At 41.7% G+C, this 16,864-nt stretch overlaps 2 protein-coding genes across 3 annotated transcripts; both read left to right on the forward strand.

Annotated features, from left to right (window-relative positions):
- Positions 1 to 602: 602 nt before the first annotated feature.
- Positions 603 to 7,649, forward strand: arl13a (ADP-ribosylation factor-like 13A). Of its 2 annotated transcripts, none has more exons than XM_084010508.1 (10): positions 603 to 663; positions 4,544 to 4,660; positions 4,924 to 4,994; positions 5,092 to 5,344; positions 5,465 to 5,570; positions 6,046 to 6,251; positions 6,345 to 6,447; positions 6,681 to 6,954; positions 7,037 to 7,153; positions 7,249 to 7,649. In XM_084010508.1, exons 2-10 carry the CDS (start codon positions 4,602 to 4,604, stop codon positions 7,302 to 7,304), a joined length of 1,245 nt encoding a protein of 414 aa, XP_083866634.1. In that variant the 5' UTR covers positions 603 to 663; positions 4,544 to 4,601; the 3' UTR covers positions 7,305 to 7,649. The 2 variants fall into 2 exon arrangements, with proteins under 2 accessions (XP_083866634.1, XP_083866633.1); XM_084010507.1 differs by lacking the exon at positions 603 to 663 and adding an exon at positions 3,111 to 3,229.
- A 6,690-nt stretch (positions 7,650 to 14,339) lies between these two features.
- tmem35 (transmembrane protein 35) lies at positions 14,340 to 16,795 on the forward strand. The gene is made up of 2 exons (XM_084009517.1): positions 14,340 to 14,564; positions 15,402 to 16,795. Exons 1-2 carry the CDS (start codon positions 14,445 to 14,447, stop codon positions 15,765 to 15,767), a joined length of 486 nt encoding a protein of 161 aa, XP_083865643.1. The 5' UTR covers positions 14,340 to 14,444; the 3' UTR covers positions 15,768 to 16,795.
- The last annotated feature ends 69 nt before the right edge of the window (positions 16,796 to 16,864 follow it).

Below are 16,864 nucleotides of genomic sequence, written 5' to 3' on the forward strand. Positions count from 1 at the left end.
AGCCGCGTCAAGTCGGCCAGAATGACGCGGGGGCGACACCGGAAACGACGGGCGGCTGCCTTCAAAGTAAGAGATTAGAGATAAGGTAAGGACGACGTTTCTGTGCCAAGGGAGGTAAATAAACGAAATAATGATGTAAACAAAACGTCACAGGGAGGTGCTTACTCTGCAGCAGATTATATGAAAGAATACATAAATAGAAATGGGTAGACTATATAATAATTATAGTAGTACAGTATCTGGTGGATGGTGAGGCTATTTTGAACAGCAATACATGTGATAGGTCACTGTGGCTTTGAGTACTTGTATTACACTACTACTAGTAGTAATACTTACAGAGGCAGAGGTCAATGTTGTAATATTTCAGTCCATCTAAAATGACTACAATAATCAATAAGAAAAAGAAGGATTTATTGTGAATTTAGAGGAATGCTACACTTTATATTCACATTACGTTTGCCAAACTAACTGCTGCTTACACACAGAGTAATGCACTGTAGTTTTACAACATCAAGTATTTGTCCTTCCCAAATGGAAGCTGTGTGGAGGGCGAGCAAAGATAGATCAGTTTCTCTGTGCTTCCATTTTTAGTTTCTACCAGCGGGGAGGACTTGGCCTTGTTAGTGACCTGCAGGCCTGAGAGTGAAGTGGCCACACAAACAGGTGCAGAACACACACACACACACACACTGAATCAGCTATTAAAATTTCAATCCATCTTGCCATTTTTTTTCTCCACACAGACTTAATGTTTTATTATTTGTTAAGTCTACATGCTCCTTGGATACAACAATAACATTGTGTGACCCAGAACAGAACCCGTTGGTTGTTTGCTCAACTCCTTATTCAAACAAAGATCATCTGTTTGGAAGGTGCAGGAGGACACGAGCCGTAGTGGAATATCCAGTATTTAAGTTGCGAAACTATTTTCTTTTTTCAGAGGTTGACGTCGACATGACCTGTGCAAATAAACTGAAAATAACTTTGAATTGCAGTTTGGTAAATGTAACGTTTGCTATCACTTGAACTACCGTTCTGTGTATATTTCACTAAACTGTGGCACGGTTTCGACACAGCTCACCTCAATCATGCTGACTTCTTCCTGTCTAATCAGATCTCAGCAGTCGAGGCAGCCTGGTCATTACTAATGCATGTGATTGCATGTGTTTGGTGAAGCAGTGGCGTGGGTCAGTGACTTCAGGCCGCGTGCTCTGTGGAGACGTGGGGAAGTGGAAGATGGAAACCTCATTACTGAGCACCAGTCATCTGCACAGTGTTGCCAGCCAATCAGGTTGTTGGAAGGGCACACTGCTTGTCTGTCAAATTCTTTAGAACAGTCTTTGTCTTGAGCTATCTTTAAAGGGATGATTCAACATTTTTGGAACCATCTCTTTGCTTTCTCGCCAAGAGTTAGATAAGAAGATACCACTCTGGCTCTACAGTAAATATGATGCTGCAGCCAGGAGACTGGAACAGTGGGAAACAGCTAGCCTGGCGTCCAAAAGTACCAGCACTTCAACCTGCACCTCTTTAGATCACTAGATCTCGCTTGTTTAAGTCCTACAAAAGAACAGTGTACAAAAAGTAATCCTCTGTTTTACATGTGTTATGTGCCTGACTATTTCCTGGTCAGACTGAAGTCTCCGATGGCTGCCTGGCATGTAGACATTTGAAAAAAACACCACACCTTTCATACACTTTGTGTATTCATGTTGTCCAACTGTAAGACAGATTGCGATATCAGCATTGTGGGGTCTTTCAAACATGTTTGCAATGTGGAAAACAAGATCTGATGGGGGTGTGGTCCTCAGCTGCTGCTGTTTTTGCTGTGTGTGTGTGTGTGTGTGTGTGTGTGTGTGTGTGTGTGTGTGTGTGTGAGAATGTCAGCTGACACAGGGCTGTGGTCAGAGTCTGGGATGAGTCTATTCAGCAGACGAGGGCAGAGCCTGATTGGATGTTGGTTTAATGACATAATGAGATAAGGCCAGCACACCATTGCCCAGGTCTATAAAAGCTGCCTCTTAACATTCATAATTTCGTCATATCTGCAGAAGCTGTGCTCCGTAGTGCACTGTGCGTTTGCTTTGGATTTCCATATACAAATTGATTTAAATAATCAGCGCTTTGGATTTGTTTTGTAGACTTTCAAATTCAAAATATGTACGTTCAACTATGAGTGGACTGTATGGAGTTCAACTACAGCAATTAATCTAAGCATTTCAGGAAAACAGAGCCATTACACACATTATATTATTTGCAGACTGCAAGGTGCACAGCTGCCTCCTAGTCAAAATAGATCCTGTGAATACAAGGCCATCTAGTGGTTCATTCTGCATTACAGAATGTGTTGGAATTGATTATTGCATTAATACCATTACGTAATGTGTTGATCCACTGTAGATGTTTCAGTTGCATTTTAGTTTCTTTGGGTATGAAATGGGTCTATTGTAACTAAATTTTCTTTCCTTGTCAAGTTTATATGTCGATACATTCGTATTCACATTGTTTAAAACTTTTAAAAACGTTTATTTTAGTTTATTTGACAGGAACTATAGTCATTAACAGGAGTTAACCCACAAGGCTCATCTGTTGCTCCTGGCCAGATGTTAAAAATGTGTCAATAAAAAAATAAAATACAAAGACATATATTTAAAAATGCATATCCACAACAAATCAATATGCACATGACAGTACAGTACACACCCACCAATAAATACCATCACAAACACAGTAGCATGTTAGCTATAATGTATATAATGTATAGTATTATTTGTACGACACACCTAATCTAATCTGATCAAGAAAAAAATAGCTTCAGTTCCAATTATACTTGTCTCACGCATACACAGTGGTGTGACACCACCTGTTATGCCGTCATTATCTCCAGAGCTGTGTTGTGCAGCCTAAATCTGTCCAAACACACTGCATGCTACCGCTTTCAGGAGATCGCAGCACGTCACAGATCACACCACAACACACATTTGTTCTCCTGGATGGATATGTGTCATTTGTTCTAACTAAAGAATAACCGTGCCATCCAATGGGATTAGCCATTGGCTCAGAGGATTCTGGGATTGGTTGGGATACCGATACCATGTTTCCCAGGTGGTTCCTCCCGTATGGGGTGACTAAAGGCTTACCGTGAGCCTGATTAGCGTTGTAGCAGGTGGGTACAAGATGTTAGTAGAGAGGAGCACCAAAACATATGCATGGACATAGACTTACTTCTGTAAGTAATCTTTCAATTTCTTTCCACTTTTTCTCAGCTATTTGATGTGATTTAGTCAGTCATTAGTGTCAATATTGCTAGTTTAATGTCCACAGGGATTGAAATGCTTTGTTTGAATCCCATGATTCACTGCATTTTACCTCCCATGTGGAATGCTCGCTCATTGCTATTGTGAGTTTAAACCAGTGCGCTGTTATGCATAGTGTTTTTTGGGGAGAGTTATTACAGGTATATGAACAAAACAAGAACATTTATATCAGTGATAAATACAAAGTAATTAATTGTACTTGGTCTTCTGTATGTTTTTAGGTTACATCAAGAAGTTTTTCCATGGCTGTTCTCACTGCTTATTGGGATTTTAATTGCACTCTTCTGCTTATTCTTGGTGCTTAATATTCCAGTTTCTCATTTCATGTATGCGTGTTGATTTAACTCAAATCAACAGATATTAACATAAATATATTTAGAAGCAAAATTGGACCCAAAAACATCCCAGTAATCAGTATTACATCAGCATGTGTCAAAATAAACCAAATTCCTAAAATGATGAAAACTTAAATGAAGATGATGTTTTCTATTGCATACACACATTTCACATTTCAATTTAAAAAATGTCCACATACATATTTTACATTCACATACTCCACAACTTGCATGTCAGTACTGTGGACAGACGGTGTCTTCCCCATTTTTATACTAACATGCTCAAAATGCCTAAAATGCTGTGATTTCCGTGCAGAAATCCTCCTGACGCTATAACGCTATAAATGGCGATTGCTTCAATGTTTTCTCCAGCTAAAAACAAATATGGGTCAGCTTGTTTACACCACTAAAAGCATGTTGTTCTGAACTGGCTTTAGCAGATTACGGAGTCTCAACAGATGCACTGGACAAAGGACTGGAAGATCTGCCAGTGTTTTTTTTTAGCACATGGACAGACTACCTCAGACACACCTGCTGCTTGTGTATAAGACGTGGGAGGACCACTCCAAGCACTATGGCAGAAAGCCTTCACTGGGCTCACACGTCAGATGTGATTTTTTTTATCCAAGAAGCTAAAGAAAATAAGTGGTGAAATGAAAGTGAGCTAAGAATGCTAATACTTCTGTATTTTAGATTCTGGGATGGTGAAGAGAGAGACATTTGGCAGTCAAATGATTGCCTACAGATGTCTGACCATCTGTAAAAGTCTCCTAAATCACAGGAGACACAAAGAATCTAAGTATTAAGGCTAAGATGCCCAATGACTCAACTGACCAGCCCTATTATTGCCTGTGTGTGTGAATCACTCAGAGGTTGACTATCTGTCTGCAGGTCCCAGTTCCAGAGAAGATGGTGGCTGCTGTGCTCACCTTGCTCACCTCAAATAAACATGTTCAACCTGATGAGCAACTGCTGCACCTGGGTCTCCAAACTGCAGGAGCCAATCAGGTAACACATAATACACCTCGGAAAATAACAGTGAAAATGTATAATGTATGTAAATGTATATCTCAGAAACGTTTAAATGTATGTGATGTATGTGCCACATTTGGTTAAACTTCCATCTTTCATTCAAATGAAAGAAAAACAGAGGTCATAATGAAGTCTAATGACAAAGTTAAACCTCCAAAATTCACCATGTTTGAACAAATAAAATCAAAGCTATGGCGCTCCTTTAAGTGAAATTCTAAACTGTGTATAAATCTTTGCAGGAAAGTGACCATTCTGGTGGTTGGTCTTGACAAGGCAGGAAAAACATCCTCCATCAGAGGGATGTTAAGAGGTAATTCATCTGTGAATTTAAGATTCTTCTCTAAAAGGGCTTCAGGCAGAAACCCAACAAATCGATCTACCTGTGTTTTACTTCCCGTTCCCTTCAGTCCCCCATGGTGTGGAAGCAGGACCCACCCAAGGCTGCGTCCGAAGTGAGCTGCGAGTGGAGAACTACCAGGTCACCTTGTTGGATGTGGGGGGGTCTGTAGAGTCGAGAGCAGCCTGGAGGGAGCTCTGTGGGGAAGCCCATGGGATCATCTTTGTGGTGGACTCCAGTGACAGGCAACGGATCAAGGAGGTCAAGGACGTTCTTGCTGACCTACTGAAGCAGCCAAGAGTGGCAGGAAAGCCCATATTAGTGTAATTATACTCGACTTCATACAGGCATCACAAGTGTGTTCAAACATCATGTGCAATGTAAACAGTGCCCTCTGGTGGCCGACTGAAATAAGGAATGACAGTGACACCTTTTTCTTTCAGGTTGGCGAACAAACAAGATAAAATGAACGCTCTACTGGGAAGTGAGCTGATCGAGAGCCTGTTACTGGAGAAGCTGGTCAACCAGAGCCGCTCTCTGTGCCATATTGTGAGTGTTCACCCATTCATACACACATTGACGACAGCGGAGTCAACCACGCAGGGCGACAGCCAGATCGTCAGGAGCAATTAGGGTGAGGTGTCTTGCTCAGGGACACCAGGCACTCAGCTAGGAGGAGCCGGGGATCGAACCGGCAATCTTGCGGTTGCCAGCCAACCCGCTCTACCTCCTGAGCTAAAGCCCCCCCGGCTGGGTGATTGCTTGTAGTCTCAAAGAGTGAGTGATGAGCAGTCAATCAATGTTTTGAAAAAGTGTGAGCCACTGCAATCACGAGAGGTCCTTCAGCATGCAGCCATAAATGAAAATATTATGCAGATGGACACAGAGATGCTCACTCACTCACGCTTGCACTGGAACACACACAATCCATTTTCATGATCCTCCTGGCAGATTTCTAATAAATCAATCTGTGACAGTAACTGAAACGGATACTGGATGACGGACAAACTCTTTTCACGCTCAGGAACCTTGTTCTGCCTTAATGGACCTGCGACGCTGGTCGGACAGAAAGACTCAACGAGGACTCCGCTGGTTGCTGCGTGCCATTTGTTTGGATTACCCTGAGCTGTGCACTCGCATAGCCCAGGACAGTAAGAGGCCTCTAGAACCAAGAGAGGGGCAAAAGACCTGGAAAACAAAGAAAGTTTGCAGAAAATCCAAAGGGGAACGGTAAGGAGAGGCTTTGTAATGCATAGCTTTCTCTTACAAACATAAAGTGTGGAATAATAATGACCCTTTATGTTAAATCATTACTCACCTCAGAATGCGATCCAGCAAGACAGATCTCCGCCAGGTCCATCGGCCAAAAGAAAAGGAGAAAAAGGGTGAAGGAAAGATGCAACCCATTCGAAACATGCTGCAAAAGGTCGGAACATTTATCTTGATCCCTTTTTTCTTTAAACATATGACTAATATGATTAATTGGTAGATTCATTCATTACTGCAGCTCTACTCTTACCACATATTTACCCTAACCTATGCACGTTGTTGTTTGTAATTCTTTGCTACTTATTTTTTGTATTTTGTTGATTGTGTGTCCCCTATAATAATGTGATAGAAATATTAATGTTACAATAAGTAAATATCTGTTATTTACAGGAAACCACTCTCAAAAAGAACCTGAAGACAAAGAAGAAGAAGAAGAAGACGGTTAAGGTCAAGGAAGGTGAAAAAGATCAGGAAGAAGCATATGAGCAAGAGGAAGAGGAGGGTAATGGCAATGAAGGAGAGCATGAAAACTCTGGTCACAGAGAGAAAGCCTGCAGTGCCCTGATCCCCCCGATAACAAACAAACCGAAACGCAAAACCAAGGTGAAAGAAGAGACTCTGGATGTGCAACAATCACCGGACGATGGCAAGAAGCCTCTTGAAGGTTAAAATCAGTTATTCATGGCCTCTGTGTTTTTTGTTTTAGCTGTATAAGAAATCTAATATCTATTTGATCTCATGTCTAGCTAAAGGGGAAAAGAAGAGGAAGAAGAAAGTTGTAAAAGTAAAAAGGAAGAACAAGATCAACACGGAGGAGACGCCTGAAGCTTACTCTCAACCTGTGGACCTCTCCGCAACCTTTGGTGAGTCTCATTCATATCTGCCATCTCCTAATCAAATGCACTCTGAAATTAAATCACAGCTTTCATTTTAAAAAGATAACCCTCTTCTCTGATAGATCTCTACCGAAAAGCAATACTGGCTTTGAAGGAACGTCAGGATCAGGGACAGTGAGACCCGAGTGTGAAGACGTGGTCCTCTGCAGTAGGACGCGGACAGACAAACAGATCCTGTTAGACTTCAGACCTGATCCCTGAACCTTTGGAGTGTAGCTGCAAATTCCAATGTGTAGTGAAGGGCAGGTTATAGGCTAATGATGTCAAATTAATAAATAAATTAAAGATAAATATATGCACAACATGTATACATTTTTAAAAGTTAGATGAAATTGAGTACCATGGGCCAAAATGTTAAGGGAGCTTTTGCTTGTATATGCAATTTTGACTGTAAAGGAAGTATGATTTTTGAAGTGTATTCTTTTTTTATGGGTTTTGAACAGAGAATGGGACATTGTTGATAATAACAATAAACATGTTTTCACTACTTGCATAGCGTGTCTATTTTGTTGATATTATAACAGCAAATTAAGTGTGCAACAGGTTTTAGATTAAAAAATATAAAAATATATTATGTATAAAGACTGGCGTCCTGTCCAGGATGTACCCTGCCTTCGCCCAATGACAGCTGGGATCGGCTCCAGCCCCCCCGTGACCCTGAATACAGGATAAGCGGTAGACAATGGATGGATGGATGGATATTATGTATAAAAAATGACCAGAATTAACTCTGCTTTTACATTAAACAGGGCTAGCCTATCTGCCAGGTCGCCCGTTAGTCATCCAACTGTCTGTACTGTGTAGGCCTATGTTAATCCATGCTAGAGCAGCAAATAGGCCCCACTACTATGTGGTTATCATATTACACAAATCAATTTAGGAGAAGGCGATGCTAATCTGATTGACCATTGCAGATGGTTTGTTACAAAGGATTTTTATGGGATATGCGATCTTGTGACAATGAGAGAATCCCACTGCTGTTCAAGGTTAAGGCTATGCAACACAGTGTAAAAAGCGCATAAGGTAAGTTTTAAAAATGTATTTTGATATTCTGTCCCTCTTCAAAATCAGATCATAAAATAGTAATATATACATACATATAGAGGTTCTCAATGTACCTCTATATGTATATCTATACTAACACATTTGATCTATTGTAAAAACTTCAATTTGTAGTTGTACTGGGAGTTGTCTATTTCCCGGAGTCTCTGATGGTTGCCTGGCAACCTCAACATTTTGAGGTCTGACCCTCTGAAAGAGAAACACGTTGTGAGACGGTTTATTCACAACCTAATTTTCCAACTCTGCTCCTCATCTTTGTAGATAATCAAATACACACACACAATACCTATACACAGTCAACAAAGAATTTCTCACTTTATCTCTCCTCACTCGTAAACACCCTCGCAAAGACCCAGTTCAGTGGTGAGATGAACATCCCTCATCTGATATCCTCCTTATATTGGATATATATATATATATATATATATATATATATATATATATATATATATATATACAGTATATGTCGTGTGAGATGTGTGTCTTGGAGAAGAAAGGAGGGAATCGGGTCAAGGGAGCAGGTGGTGGCACGGTTAGACGAAACAAGTCTGTGAACGTCTTCAGAGGAGAGAGGGCTGAAGCTGGTAAGGCCATCAGAGGTGAGAGTTGGGGGAGATTGTTTCTGGGAGGGAGTAAATGAGGAGCTGATGTATTTTACTTTTATGGTAAAGTTAGTTGCAAAGCCATCAGCAGTAAGGGAGGAAGGAGGGGGTAGGAGGGGTGAGGAGGGAGGAGAACATGGAGAACAGTTTTCTGGGGTTGGAGGCGGAAGAGTTGATCCTTGACAGTAGGGGTGTAACGGTACACTGAAATCACGGTTCGGTAAGAACCTCAGTTTAGACATCACAGTTTCGTACGAGTTCGGGGCAATGGAGCGGACAGAAAAAAAAGTACTTCCGGTTTCCAAGCAGTTTAACCCGAGTTTAACTAGGAATCAGCTGATCCTGTGTGAGTCGTTACATACCAATCACGTTCAATTTCGTGTGCAGCTGCGTGTTAAACTCCACAACCTCCACTTTAAGGAGTACGGTTTTAAAGTGCAACACAGCTAGGGCAATGCTAACTGACAGAGCAATTGCTCTCCTACTCTCCTATCGCCTTCAGCACCTGGTCGTGGCACCAAGTATAGCGTCCTTCTCCCAGGGCTTTTGGGCAACAGCTGAGGATGTGCTCTAGCGTTCCTCTTCGGAGACACAAGGGACATGATGGTGTGTCAACCTTGCCCAAGCAGAAGAGGTTGGATGGGCTGGGTAAGACGTCATAGACGGATGCGATTAGGAACTTGATCCGGTAAGGCTCAGCTTGCCAAAGCTCAGACCAGGAGATCTTGCGGTCCACTGCCTGTTCCCATCTCGTCCATGCGCTTTGTAATAATAATAGTCATAATAAACTAATAGTATAAAGGCTCAGCACTGTGTTTTAGTCATTTTTGTTAACATTTGTATCTGTACCAGCAGTTTGTAAAAAATGGTCAGTAATTTATGTCATATTTTGGTTCTCAAAATTCACCAAATTGATGCATTAAAATTAAATCTATTAAACATTTTCTCCTGGTCGGGGTACAGATGCCATTCTTATGTGCTTTTGGTTTTGGGTGGGTGACTGCTCTAATGGAGGTGCAGAGACGTGTGTAAGCCTGCAACTGCAGCATAATGTTTCTAGATAGGAGAGCGGCTCCATCTAAACTGGGTGGATGCCATCTCTCCTGATCAGTTTTCCCCAGAAAGGCTGCCAATTATCAATAAAGCCCACATCGTTATCTGGACACCACCTCGACAGCCAGCGGGGGAAAGATGACATGCGGCTATAGGCTACATGTCATCATTAGTAAAGTTTGGTAGGGGAACAAAGAAAACTACGGCGTCCGACATTGTTTTTGCATATTCACACACCGAGCCAACATTAATTTTAGTGACCTCCGATTGGCATAATCGGGTGTCATCAACGCCGATGTGAATAACAATCTTACTGTATTTACATTTTATCCTTAGCCAGCAGTTTCAATTGAGCTTCAGTGTCGCCTGCTCTGGCCTGGCCCCGGGACACATTTGACAAAAGTCGTGTCTCACTTTGGAGCTGCCAATTACCAGAGTTGGCTTCTCAGCAGGTGTGTTGCTGAGTGGGGAAAATCGATTGGACACGTGAACATGGTGGTTAACCGTGGGCCTGCGATTAAGTACTATGCCTCCTTCGGACATTCACCCAGCCTCCCAGCTGCTCGGGGTTTGCTGGGGGATGGCCACACTCAGGGGACACTCACGACACAGCCTGCCGTGAGTGTCACGGAGAAACAGGAAATGACGCAAGGTGCTTACCGTCAGAGATATATATTCACATTCATATGTAAATTCAGTGTTTTTTTTAACAAAAATATGTTATATATTATTGTGGGAGAAACCTGAGCACCAGGAGAAAACCCTATGTTTGTGATATACATAGTATGTGATATATATATATATATATATGAAACATGAGCACCAAGAGAAATCCTTATATGAGAAACAAGAAATGACGCAAGGTGCTTACCGTCAGAGATATATATTCACATTCATATGTAAATTCAGTGTTTTTTTTAACAAAAATATGTTATATATTATTGTGGGAGAAACCTGAGCACCAGGAGAAAACCCTATGTTTGTGATATACATAGTATGTGATATATATATATATATATATATGAAACATGAGCACCAAGAGAAATCCTTATATGAGAAACAAGAAATGACGCAAGGTGCTTACCGTCAGAGATATATATTCACATTCATATGTAAATTCAGTGTTTTTTTTAACAAAAATATGTTATATATTATTGTGGGAGAAACCTGAGCACCAGGAGAAAACCCTATGTTTGTGATATACATAGTATGTGATATATATATATATATATATATATATATATATATATGAAACATGAGCACCAAGAGAAATCCTTATATGAGAAACAAGAAATGACGCAAGGTGCTTACCGTCAGAGATATATATTCACATTCATATGTAAATTAAGTGTTTTTTTTAACAAATATATGTTATATATTATTGTGGGAGAAACCTGAGCACCAGGAGAAAACCCTATGTTTGTGATATACATAGTATGTGATATATATATATATATATATGAAACATGAGCACCAAGAGAAATCCCTATATGGACATGAATATGGGGGTGGTGGAATGGAATGAGGTAGATGGAGGGGAGGAGGGAGAAAGGAGGAGGAAGCTGGGGAAGGAGGGGGGAGAGGTGAAGGGAGTTGGGGGGGAAACTACTGTTGTCCAGCTGAACAAGCAGCAGTTTCCTCCACCTTTCTGTCGCCGTCACTCTTCTTTTTGCTTTTCCTGCCAAAGAACCACCTCGTCTTCTCCTTTTCTTTCTCTGCCTTCTCCTGCACTGCTTTCTCTTTCATTTTCTTCTCAGACAGTTTTCTTTTCATTTTCTCTAACTCTGCCTGTCTGTCCTCAGCCTCCTTCCTGCGAAAGAAGCCTCTGCTCTTCTTCTTCATTTTCAGACAGAGCTCCTCTAGGTCATTGTTGTCATCCTGCACCTGTTTGAGTTTTGTTGCACAGCTCTGTTTTTCATTGGCCAAGTTGTCCTCCATCTGTTTTACCTTGCTGTGCAACATTTTGACTTCCATCTCCAAGCTGTTTTGTTTCTCAGTCAGGTTTTTGTTCTCTTCCTCACGCCCTTTTAATTTTGTCTCCAACTCTTCTTTGCTAGCCAGCACCTTCTTGAACACCTCATCCAGAGCACTTTGGTTTGCCTCAAAAGCCTTTACTCTGCTCTCAAAGCTCAGCTTCTCAGCCAGGTCTTTCTGGGATTTCTCCTGCAGAGCATTGATTTTTTTCTGGCAAAGAAGAAGTTCAGCGTCTTTTCTGCTCACCTGATTTTTGGTCTCTGTGAGCTTCTGAGAGACGCTCTCATTCTCCGTGGAGAGATTCAGGATTTGGGTTTCCTTCTGGTGGATCTGCTCCTCTGCCTGGATCACCTTCTGGTGTTCAATCTGTAGCTGAGCGGTACTCTGACTCTCGACTGCTGCCATGGACGTCTGTTTGTTTTGGTCAGAGGCTTGTTGCTCTGCCTCGTACTTTGGAATCATGCTGATTAGCTCCATGGCTTCCATCTTCTCCTCCTGGCATCGGAGACTTTCCTTGAGATGGGAGATTTGTGACTCAAGGTGTTTGATGGTTTCCAAGCTGTTTTGATTTTCGGCTGTGGTCTCATTCTGGTTGAGCCCTTGAAGACCCTCCACATGGTTTATTCCTGCTTCACTGATCTTTTGAAGCTTTTCCAGGTCGGATGTTTTCCTTTCAGCATTCTGCAGCTTGATGAGGAGGGAAGACCTTTCAATCATTGACAGCCTATTGCATTTCATCAAATTGTCAATATGCACTGTCTGATGGTTGATGCGAGTGTAAGCCTGATGAAGACAATTCTGCAAATGGATGATTTGGGGATGTGGTACTGCCATGACACAGTTTATTTGGTAGAATCTATCCATGACACGGTCTGTAGGATAGTGAGGCTTTCTGTTCAAAGCTGGTTGTCCAAAAGCCCTTGATTGTCGACAAGACTTTGCTTATCTCCAACACTGGTTGTCTAGAAGCCTGTAGGCCTACTCTCTGTAGTAGATCGTCTTTGTCAAGTCCAAACTAGTCTAATATAAGATGGAGTACTTACTTATATAGATTCTGTTGACTTTGATCCTTTGATCACTCATCACACATTCCGTTGGCTTTGATCTCTGATGACATCACAGTGTTCTATGTTATGAGAGATGGTTGCCATGCAGCAAGGACTACAAACCATCATGGTATCCAGTAAAAAGACTACAAATCCCATAGTCAGCAGAGCAATCTCAGTCTTGGGTCTTGGTGTTTTTGTAGCTTCTGAGACTTCTAAGGCTCCTGTAACGTCTCCCATTTTCCAGTGGCATTCAGTGGCACTCCTGCTTTTTGTACTTCACATTTTCAGTGATTGACATATACTTATATATACATAGAGAAATAACATATAACGGAGGAAATAAACTGTGAGAGCAAGGGCGTAGAATTGGGTAGGGACGCTAGGGACACGTCCCTAATATTCAGCCGCTACTGTGTAGTCAGCCGCTACTGTGTAGTCACTATCAATACAACCGCTGTCCGTAGTGTTTAGTCAATGATTATGGCACACAAAGGGTTATGTCGGTCTCTGATAGAAGTCCCGCCTCTAACCTAAATACCGCTCCCTGATCGGCTGCCGGTTTCTCGCTAACTTACATGTGATTGGCTGTCCCCACTGTCACTCCTTCTGCTTGTTAAAACTACCTGCAATCTGCTAGTTGGACCGGACAAGAGGCAGTGCATGTTATCTGCAGGTTGTCAACATGTTCGGCATTTGTTCTTCCTGGGTCACGTCAGCAGCTAGATGGATTTTAATATCAGTGGTGTCATTTTTTACATTTGTGTTTGTGTCTGTTTGCGTGCGTGTACGTGTGTGCTGTACAGGATTTGAAGGATGTCAAAGAAAAGACAAGTGGATATAAGAGACTTCTTTAGGAGTCAAAGTGTAAGTAATTTCAAGGGTGTATAGGTAGAGGCTCAACAATACAGATATTGAATAAAAGAGAATATTTAATGCCAAAGAGATACACTTTTTTTTTTTAAGTTATTTTTAATTCTTGTTTCCATGTATTTGTGTAGAAGAGAGCAACGGTTTAAAAACACAAATAAAGAACATTGGGGTGGAAATACAATAAAACCTCAGATTCTAGATGATCATGTGGTTTTATAATTATAAAATATAATTAATTAATATTAAGTAATCGAACCTATAACATTTTCATGACGTGAAATTATGATTGCTAATGCAAAAAAACTTTCATGAGTGCTGCCTTGGAGCACTTTTGTGTCCCCACCAATCTCAAAATCAAACCTACTCCCTTGGTTTATTGTAGTTATAGAAATTATACAACGTCCAAGTTCGTGTAATCTATACTGTGAAGTGGTAATGAAAGTGTAGTAACACTAAAAGCTACAGCTCTGTCCTTCTCCCGGATGCAGCGCAGAGGCAGTAGAGAGGGGAGCAGGGAGGGGGGACCCGCGCGTCGCCATCTTTGGCGTTCACCCAGAGGCCCATCCCCCTGGTGCATCTTCACTGGAGAACCGCTCGGCTCTCATTCACTTCAGTGGGAAGCGCCTGCTTCACGCACGGTGCCTAAAGATGGCCTCGCCAAGGACAGTTACTATCGTGGCCCTTTCTTTTGCTCTGGGTTTATTTTTCGTGTTCATGGGGACCATTAAGCTCACCCCGAGACTCAGCAAAGACGCCTACAGTGAAATGGTGAGTAACGAATAACGGTGAATGGTCCGCACATATGAAGGCTATTGTTCTGTGTCCACACGCTTAAAAGGCTCTCAGGCTCGAATAATGCGACGCTGACCTAGATACTCAAAATATATGGAAAAGTAATGCCTTCGATGTTGACTCGCTCTTCGTATGTGCCTCTATGAGGAAGCGTTCATTTTCCAGAGGACGTTGCTGTGTTTGAGACGTAAAGACCTGCTGTAACGTTGTCGCCTGCGTTAATACAGTCACATCATGGGCCAGGCCTGTGTGTTTTAACGTTAAAACGTTTATCGTTTAACACGGGCAAAACCCGCGAATCGGTTTCGATATATTAAAACAACCTGGAATGTGTCTACTATCAGCTGGTTGATCAATACGGACGTAATGCGCTATATATCGGGCCGAATGATGCAAACATGCCGGCTGATGAAACCAGTGTCGAAGTTGTCACTGGCTCTTTATGGCTCATTGATCAGGTTCGCAACGCTCCTCGCTTAACACGAAGAGCTACAGCTAAAGAGCAATGGCGGCGGATTCCAGCAAATTCTGGGAGATGCACCTGCCGGTGCTGATGTTGAAGAGTCCAGGGTGGAGGATGATAACTGACATGCATGTAGGCTTCATGCACAACTAAAATGCTCATTATGTTCTTAATAACTGCACATACTTAGGTTTCCTTGTAGAGTGACCATGCAACCATAGTGGTGACATAAAAGCAATTGAACACTTGAGTTGTGTGACTACATAGTGACCTAACAATACACTCGTGAGTTTGCATGATATGTAAATGTTAGAGATACATAAACATATGTCTGTGCTTTATCCTTTCAGAAAAGGGCCTACAAGAGCTATGCCAAGGCGTTGCCGGGCCTAAAAAAGATTGGTGTCAGTTCAGTCCTGCTTCGCAAAATCATTGGCTCTCTGGAGGTGGGATGCGGCGTGGTGCTCACCCTGGTGCCGGGCAGGCCGAAGGATGTGGCCAACTTCTTGCTGTTGCTGGTCATGCTCGCCGTCCTGTTCTTCCACCAGCTAGTGGGAGACCCCCTGAAACGGTACGCCCACGCTCTAGTCTTTGGTATTCTGCTCACCTGCCGACTGCTTATTGCCCGCCAGAGTGACGACCGGCCGGAGAGAGAGGACAGCAGAGAGGAACAGCACATTAACGACCAGGAAAAGAACAAGGTCAAGCAGTCTTAAGATCCTCTCCTGCTTTGGTCCAAGCCACAACAAAGGGAACCATGGTGCGCCCCTATGGATTGTAGTAATTTGAGTTTTGAAGGAATCATTCACTTCCAGTAATAATACCCGTCACACCCATCTCCCGTCCCATCCAGCTAGCTGACTGACCGCTCTCACCTACTCCACTGCACTCTTACTGTGAAACCGAGAACTCCCGATCCTTACATCCTCCTCTACATAAACGTGGACAATCATACCTGTGGAAACTCTCATGAGCTCAACTCAATTTGTCTAAATAGTGAATCCATCTTCCTTATTTATGTCAGTCCAACACTGTGTTGAATGTGTTTTGAATCATGTGTGACTTTAATTTATGCAACAAGTTGATTATAGAACCCTGTTTTTTTTCATGAAAGAGTATTCCTAACTTGTTTTCTAATTTGTTTTTATACTGTAGGAAGGAGAGACCGCTAATTAATGAATTTCAATAGATCAAGCATGTTTCATTTGGTGAAGTGTAGAAAATCAATGAAAATGAACAGTTTTTAATAGTTTTGTACTAACTATGCATCAGCTAGTATGACATATCCATGTTTTATTTTGGTGCAGTGTTTACCAGAAGGCTGTTTCAGAAAGGGAAATTTTATGTTTTTTTTTTGTCTAAGTGCGCATGAACTTTCTCCCAAAGTAAAATAAGCTGAATATCAACTTTACTCCATTCATTTCAGTTATCACAGTGAAGTTATTTAGCTGGGAAGTACAGCAGTTGCTGCCTCAGGTGTCTGCTGCCAGCTTGTACAGCAGAACAACCAAATCAAAAAAAGTATTTTTGCCTGTTGAAAATGAAATTTTACCTTTTTGTAATTCACAGTCTTAAACGTATCCACTGTCTCTTACAGATTCTGCTGATTTACTTTTTCTCTAACAAAAAAAAAAACATTCCTAATACAGTTCTGCAAAGGGAATGAAATCTCACGTAGAAATCCTGTTAGTTCGTTTTGAGATTCACAATATTTCTGTAAACGACATACTTAAAATAAAGAAATTGGAGGTAAGACTGACTAAAGTCTGTTTCATTCGCTCTTTTGTATGTCTTTCAGTCCCAAATTATTACA

Source organism: Eutrigla gurnardus (genome assembly GCF_963514095.1).
Source record: "Eutrigla gurnardus genome assembly, chromosome: 5".
Classification (NCBI taxonomy): Eukaryota; Metazoa; Chordata; class Actinopteri; order Perciformes; family Triglidae; genus Eutrigla; species Eutrigla gurnardus.